The following is a 7,980-nucleotide window of genomic DNA, read 5'->3' as shown; positions in this document are numbered from 1 at the left end:
ATGCGACAAAATTAAGGAAACAATTATTACTATGTTATAACAGCTGTATTTTGGTTTCCTATCAAAAAAAAAAAAAAAAAAAAACAGCTGTATTTTGGTAAACTACAACAGCTGTATGCTAGTATAGATATTAATAATAGGCTAGTATTAATTTTCTAAACTGATAGGCTAGTATTTATTTGACTGCGTAGCCTCCTAGCTTTAGCAAAGAACAAAATTTGTATATGAAAGAAATTCACAGAAAACATAAAGAAAAGGCTGGGAAAGTTTGAGTAATATTATTTGTAATTTTTTGAAATATATGTGAGTGAAAAAGTGTGTAATATTATTTAAAAACTAAAAATAAGTTGTTTAACAACAGGATTAAATGTGCGTTTGGAAAACGCATTTTGTGCTTCCTACGTCTGCTTTTGTTTGTATTTTTTTTCTTTTTTTTTTCAAGTTATCAATGTTGACTTTTTTCATAAATAGTGCATACTAGTGGGTCCGTGTATTAGGATTCACAAACTTCATATTTCAGTAATTTTTTCATTAAAAATGATCCCATGATACTATTTACATCTTTAAAAATTATTTTATTACAATATTTTCGGTTATTATGTAATTATATTTTTAGTTTTCAATTTTTAGTTGTATTCAAAATTACTCTAAAGATTACTTTAGATGGAGAGATTTTTTTATTTTTTTTATTTTTATTCAGTTTGTCACGGGCGGGTACTTCAAGATTGCACTTCGATTTCTCACTCTACAAAGATACTAACTCGTTCTTTCTCTCTGTAACAAACCTCCTTTCGAGAGAGAGAGAGAGATTCATCATCATGTTTGGAGCTATGCAGCATAATCATCCAATTTCATCATCTTCCATCCAAATCACAACCTCCTCCAACAACAACATTAACTACTTAATACAACAAGTCTCTTACAATTACAAAAAATTCACAACTACCAAAATCAAATATGCTAGACTCCGACGCCCATTTTCTTCCAAACCTCAATTCCGATTTTTTTGCCAATCCAAGGTATTCATTCTTCAACGTCCTCTGCTCTATTATATTAACCTTCTTCTTTCTTATAATTATAATAATTATTTTATTTATTTATTTTTTAAAAAGGTGTTTCTATGTTTGAATTCACTTGTTTTGCTGCCTGCTATTACTTTTGCAATATTATATATATATATATACACATTATATTATTTTCTTTGTAAATTGCTAAGACACTGTTAAATTTGGATTTTCCTATGTCATATGTGCGTGGATGATTCCTGTGAAAGGGGAGGATTGTTAGATTAAATAATTTAAGATTTACCATTTTCTAATAGCTTGGGACAATCGCTAATTTATCAAACAAAACCTGCTTCCTCCTGAATGCCTTACTTAATAGTTGATAATTCACAAGTATCAGGACTGCTGATCTTATAGCAATGTTCTTGTACTTTTCTTTCTTTTTTTGGTTAAGAAATCAAAAATTTTTAAAATTTTTTGGAGCTTCTTGTGAGCTTGGAAAAACATAGAATAACTGGAGTGTAATTTTGTGATACACACTGAAGAAGCATGGTTACAGGGACTAACAATTATTTGTGTTAAAGACAGAGGAAATGCAGATAAGAAAGTATTCTCCTTTCCTGGAAAGTTCATTCTTGTCGGCTAATGGCGCCTCGGCCTGTCATGAGTGGAGAGCCGTTCCTGACATCTGGAGGTCTTCAGCAGATAAATATGCTGATCGGGTAGCACTGGTCGATCCATACCATAATCCACCCTCAAAATTTACTTACAGACAGGTCAGAACTTTTCTATGTTTCTTCATTCTTTGTTCTTATTAGATGCTTCTTATTGTCTCTATATTCCACAAGTGTTTAAAGAACCTCCCTTTTATCTTTTTTAAAAATTGGGTAATTAGTAATGCCAATAACCTTTAGTTTAGGTCACCTTACACTTTTTGGTGTTTTCAACGGAGACGTCCAAGGTTTGAATCCCTCACCCCCACTTGAAATGTATCAAAAAAAATTTGGGTAGGTAGTCTGTAGAATCACTTTTGGCCCCAAAAGCTGAAATAATATATCAACTACAAATTAATTATTATTATTATTATTATATTTTTGGTTTTGTTGTTGCACTTGTCCCTCATCTGTTATTGTTCGTTTCTTGGTTTTTAGATAACTTATAATCTTTAGAGATAAACATGATTGTGTTGTGCTTTGAAATGGTTACAAGATATCATACTCAAAAGATATTTAGATTCTAGATGCCGGACATGGCTATGTGTTTTCCTTTTTGCATTTGCTTGTGGGAAAATTACCCATAAATCATAATATATTTTTTTTCCTGAGTAATTACTCATAATATGCTTTCCTTGTGATTTGGAAAAACCACGAAAAGAATTGCTTTATTTGACTATGGACATGGTTTAAACTTTATATCACTTCTTAAGGAGAACCTTGTCATCATAATTTACTAATAGGTAGGTGACACTTATCTCTCCCCTGGCACAATACAAGCACTTTCCTCCTGATTCTGAAATTAAACTTCAGTCCCCTCTTATATTTGTTTCCATCAAGATGTCTCCCCTCTCCCTGTTGGTCAGTTGTCATTGATGTGGAAAGAAATTGGTGTTGTTCATGCTCTAAATACAGGAATGAGTGGACTCTAGGATCAATTAAGCTACCTGAACTGAACAGCTTCCATTTTGGCCCTTTAGTTGTTTGTCCATTAAAATTCTGTTGTTAGGTATGCCTAGGATACTAATGGTGTCAGGTATTGAGGATCGTATGATATAAGGTAAATTACCATTTAAATTATGGGATTATGATCTCCACCATTGTAGCTGTTTTGAAGAAAAAGTACGAAGTGCCAAACTATCTAAATTGAGGATGCATACCATTACCTCTCCCTTAACACTTTCATGCCGGATGTATGAATAAACCTGTTAGAGCGATAAAGTTGAGGCCTACTGCCATAAAAAATCTGGATGGATGCCCTTGATTTAACTTTTAAGTTCAAGCATGTTAGAAATCTCTCTCTCTCTCTCTCTCTCTCTCTCTCTCTCAATGTAGGGTAACTATTGGCCTCTTCCAGCTAGTGTGGGAGATATAATGTTGCAGGTTATATTGGTTAGTCAAGTTGCCAATACTTAAAATATAGAGATATAAAGCCTTGAATCTCAACATCATATTGCAAGCAAGATTTTCTATCTTAAATTAATGGGTAAAAACCATATATAAACTTGAAATGGAATCTCTATGTTGTTTACTGTGAAAGTGTTTTAGGGTTTGATAAGTCAACCCTAACACATAAAATATTATTTATATATAAAGTACATGATATTACTGTTTTGCCCCTATTACTCATAACACTCTAAAAAATAATACACTCAAAAAAACTTAATTTCTAGTTTGGTAGAGGACATGTGGACAAAAAACTACGGTTGAAAATTCATGAAAAAAATTCTTCAACTACACCAATTGTCCCAATTTTCCTCTGGCAGCATCAAGGTATTGAAACCTTGATGTTTTTAATGTTCTACAACTTTGGGCTTTGGAACCATTTTTTTGAAAATGTAAAAGAAGACAAAACAGGTAGCCACAGGAAAGATAGAAAGCAGAAAGCTTTTGGTAAAGCAGTAAAATGATCTAAACAATGGATATTTGATTGCTTTTAATTCGTTGTTTAATATGTATAAATATATATATATATATATTTTTTTTCATTTTGTCAATTCAAGTTTTCAACTTTTAAGAGCTTGTGCAGCATTTTAGGTTTCCAATTGATTTATAAAAGAGGAGGGGGGGGGGGGATGGTTATCTATTCCGGTGTTCATAAAAACATGTAACTATTTTGGGTTTTAATCTTTCTTTTCTAATCCTTTTCCCCTCTTTAAAATTGCAGCTGGAGCAGGAGATCCTGAATTTCTCTGAAGGCCTAAGAGCTATAGGAGTAAAGCCAAATGAAAAGCTAGCACTTTTTGCCGATAATTCATGCCGGTGGCTTGTTGCAGATCAAGGTATGCAGCAGTTTCTTTAACTTCATTTCCTAAAGATTGTATAGTCCCTTCAATCCCAAAATGAGTGACTTCTTTTAGAGGGGCTCAATTTTTAGGAAGAAAAAAATTTGTTGACACCCCTTAGTATTGTTCTTCAAACTTTATCTGTATTCTTATATTAGATGTTGAAAAGTACATAAGGGAAACATATATTTTAGGTAAGGTATATGGGAAAGTAAAAAACTGAATGCTTTTAATGCAGCCATGGAAGATTAATTTGTTCCTACTTCACAAATTTGCCTATTCAAGATTTATTTTACGTCCCATATGTGCCCAATTGAAGTAAAGATCATGTTGTTTTAAAGGTCTAGGTTGTTTTTTGGATAAATTGTTTTAAAGGTCTAGTTATGTGTGTCTTAGGGTTAAGACAATTTTTAATTTGAGTTTGGGTTTTTAGTTAATAGGTTGTGGTTAACTATATATTCAGGGGCAAAACCGTAAGTTACGTTACCCTAAAAATTAAGAGTATTTTGTTAGTTTAATTGAGTTTAGAATTTTCTAGAACTTGAGAACTTTCAATGTAGCTTTATTAGGGAAGTGGTTATGGAGATTTGGGCGGGAAAGGGATGCACTATGGCGTCAAGTGATAGAGGTGAAAATATGGTTGTGGTTGGGGTGGTTGGCGTTCTAGCTCTTCCTTTGGTCCATATGGAGTCAGTTTGTGGAAAAATATTAGAAGGGGGTGGCACTCTTTATCTCGGTTTATTCTGTATGAAATTGGAGATGGATCAAAAGTGCAGTTTTGGCTAGATAGTTGGTGTGGATCTTCTTCTCTCGTTGACTGCTATCTTGAATTATTTAGGATTTGTTGTAGAAAAGAGGCAAGTGTGGCGGATCTAATGAGGTACACCAATGGAGTCCTCCATTGGGAGATACATTTTTGTAGGGATGTGCATAATCAGGAATTGGAAGCTTTCAGGAGCTTCATCAATACCATTTATAGCACTCTTGTATGGGGGATTGGGGAGGATAAGAGATGTTGGCTGCCTTGTAAGAGTAAGGGGTTCATGGTTAGTGCATACTACTATCTTCTAGTTGGCCATAGTAAGCAGTTTTTCCCTTGGAAAAGCATTTGGAAGCAGAAGATTCCCTCTAGAGTGGCTTTCCTTTATGGACCGCTGCCTGGGGAAATGTCTGACAATTGACAATTTGAGGAAAAGAAAGAAGATATATGTTTGAACCCTACCAGCCTCCCTCCCTCTATTTACCTATCCAAAAAAAGAAGATATATGCATGTATACATATGTATATCTATATGACAGTTTTAGAATATTATACATTTATTCAAATACAAAATAAAATAAAAGGCAAATATATATTTTCAGCAGTTGTCCCTTTCAGTAGTAGCTTAATTTCTGGAACTTCAAACTCACTTTCTTGCTTTATTTTAGTCTAGGTATAATGGCCACTGGAGCAATCAATGTGGTAAGGGGCTCAAGGTCTTCGGTTGAAGAGCTATTGCATATATACAATCACTCTGAAAGGTTCGGTTCATTTCAGTCAATTTGTTTTGCTTACTGCAATCAAACTTGTCATTGTGATCTTTGTTTTTTTTTGATAGGTAATCAGAAATTTATTAATAAAGAGAAAAAAGAAAATAAAAGTACAAGTTGTTCATGATGATGAAAAAAAAAAAAAAAAAAAAGAAGAAGAAAAAAAAAACAACACAGCAAAACAAGAAATTAGGAAACTAAGCTAAGAGAAGACATAAACTCAGAGAGAGAAGAACATTCAGTAAAACCCCAACACCGAGACCACTCCCAAAGACTACGTTGGCATAAAACTTTTAACTCGTCCAAAGTCTTCTCATTATCCTCAAAGGAACGACGATTTCGTTCCAACCACACAATCCACATTAAGCACCCTGGAACCAAATTCCAGATGTCTGAATTATGTTTCCCGAGCCACTGATGCCAGCAAGATAACAAACCCGCCACTGATCCTGGCATAACCCAATGAATACCAAAGGCCTGAAGCATAAAAGTCCAAAGGGAATGAGTAATAGGACAGTGAAGAAGAAGATGGTCTACTGACTCCCCATCACAACAACACATACAACACCAAGTAGCCAACGGACGACCCCTAAGCATTAGATTGTCCAAAGTGAGGATCCGACCATGAGTAGCTGTCCACAAAAAGAACGCCACTCGTCTAGGAATCTTTGGTTTCCAAACACCCTTCCAAGGAAACAAAGAATTCGAAGCACCCCGAATCGCATGGTAATGAGACCGGGTGTCAAAATTTCCATCACCCTTCAACCGCCAACAAAGAGTATCACTCCTATCACCCCGAGGAATGCGAGTTTGGATAAGCTGGAGAAGAGAATAAGATGCAGCTAACTCCTAATCTTCAAAAGCTCTATAGAACCTTAAATCCCATACTCTAACAGTACCCCATCTGGCATCCACAAAACCTCAGAGATACAAGCATCCTTGACCGCTGAACACATATAGAGATCAGGATAGAGATTTTTTAGAGTATTATCACCAATCCACCTATCATGCCAAAAGCGTATACGAGTGCCTTCACCCACTACGAAAGACAGATGCTTAGAGAAGCTCTCCCACCCTTCATTAATGCTTCTCCATAGGCCACACCCATGAGTCCTCCTGCACACTTTAGAGCACCACCCCCCTTGGCCCTCACCATATTTTGTGGAGATAACTCGCCGCCAAAGATGGGTATCTTCATGCCCATATCTCCACAACCATTTCCCTAATAAAGCTTGATTAAAAGACACCACACTTCTAATCCCCAAACCACCCATCTTGACGGGTAAACACACCTTTTCCCAAGCCACCAAAGGATATTTGAAACTCCCCTCAGAAGATCCCCAAAGAAAATTCCTCTGAATCCTTTCCAATCTAGCAGCCACAGCTTTAGGAATAGTAAAAAGAGATAAGAAGTATGTTGGGAGGCTTGAGAGGGTACTCTTAAGTAACATGAGCCTACCACCCTTAGATAAATAGAGACGCTTCCACCCAGATAGCTTCTTCTCCATTTTCTCCAAAATAGGATTCCATATCGAAGCTGTCTTAAAAGAAGTCCCCAACGGCATCTCCAAATATTTCATAGGCAAACTGCCCACTCTACATTGAAGAATATTAGCCAGAGCGATTCGGTTATTTACCTCCCCAACAGGGACAATCTCACTTTTCCCAACATTGACCTTCAAACCCGTAAAGGCCTGAAAACAAGACAACACCAACCTAATGGACAGAAGCTGTTCCCTAGAGGCATCACAAAATAAGATAGTGTCATCAGCAAATAGTAGATGGGAGATACGCAACCCAACAGAGTTCACAGGGCCCACCTGAAAACCCCGAATAAGATTACACTCCTCTGACTTCTTCAAAAGTCTACTCAAAACCTCCATAATCAAAAGAAACAGAAGCGGGGATAATGAATCCCGTTGTCTCAAACCACGAGAACTACCAAAAAAACCTTCAGGGGAACCGTTTACCAGAACAGAAAAACGGACAGAAGTAACACAAGCCTTAATCCATCCCCTCCATTTCACCCCAAAACCCATTCGGCCCAACAAATAAAACAAGGCTTCCCAGTTCACATGGTCATAAGCTTTTTCAATGTCAAGCTTGCAAACCACACCTGGTAATCTGCTCTTCAACCTACTATCCAGACATTCATTTGCAATAAGCACTGAATCCAGAATCTGTCTTCCGCCAACAAACGAATTTTGAGACTCTGAGATAAGATTATCCAAAACCACCCTCAACCTATTAACCAACACCTTGGATAGCAGCTTGTACACACTACCCACCAAACTGATAGGGCGAAAGTCCTTAATGGAAACAGCATTACACTTTTTGGGAATTAGAGTGAGAAACGAAGCATTCAAAGACCGTTCAAACATAGAGTGCCGATGAAAATAGTCAAAGAAATCCATGACATCCTTTTCCACAACACTCCAACATTTGTGAA

The 7,980-nt window shown here is 36.0% G+C and overlaps 1 protein-coding gene across 2 annotated transcripts in view; it reads left to right on the top strand.

Moving 5' to 3' along the window:
* The first annotated feature begins 709 nt into the window (after window positions 1-709).
* LOC115994614 (probable acyl-activating enzyme 16, chloroplastic) overlaps window positions 710-7,980 on the top strand; it is a 65,997-nt gene continuing 58,726 nt past the window's right edge. The window contains exons 1-4 of one of the 2 annotated variants that reach the window (XM_031118819.1): window positions 710-1,019; window positions 1,589-1,780; window positions 3,885-3,999; window positions 5,435-5,522. In XM_031118819.1, coding sequence (XP_030974679.1) covers window positions 819-1,019; window positions 1,589-1,780; window positions 3,885-3,999; window positions 5,435-5,522 — 596 coding nt within the window. In that variant the 5' untranslated portion in view covers window positions 710-818. Of the gene's footprint in view, window positions 1,020-1,588; window positions 1,781-3,884; window positions 4,000-5,429; window positions 5,523-7,980 lie in introns of those variants that run through there. The other variant, XM_031118820.1, reaches the window with a different exon arrangement.

This window comes from Quercus lobata, chromosome 6 (assembly GCF_001633185.2).
Source record: "Quercus lobata isolate SW786 chromosome 6, ValleyOak3.0 Primary Assembly, whole genome shotgun sequence".
Taxonomy (NCBI): domain Eukaryota; kingdom Viridiplantae; phylum Streptophyta; class Magnoliopsida; order Fagales; family Fagaceae; genus Quercus; species Quercus lobata.
This window is presented reverse-complemented; position numbering and strand designations above follow the sequence as displayed.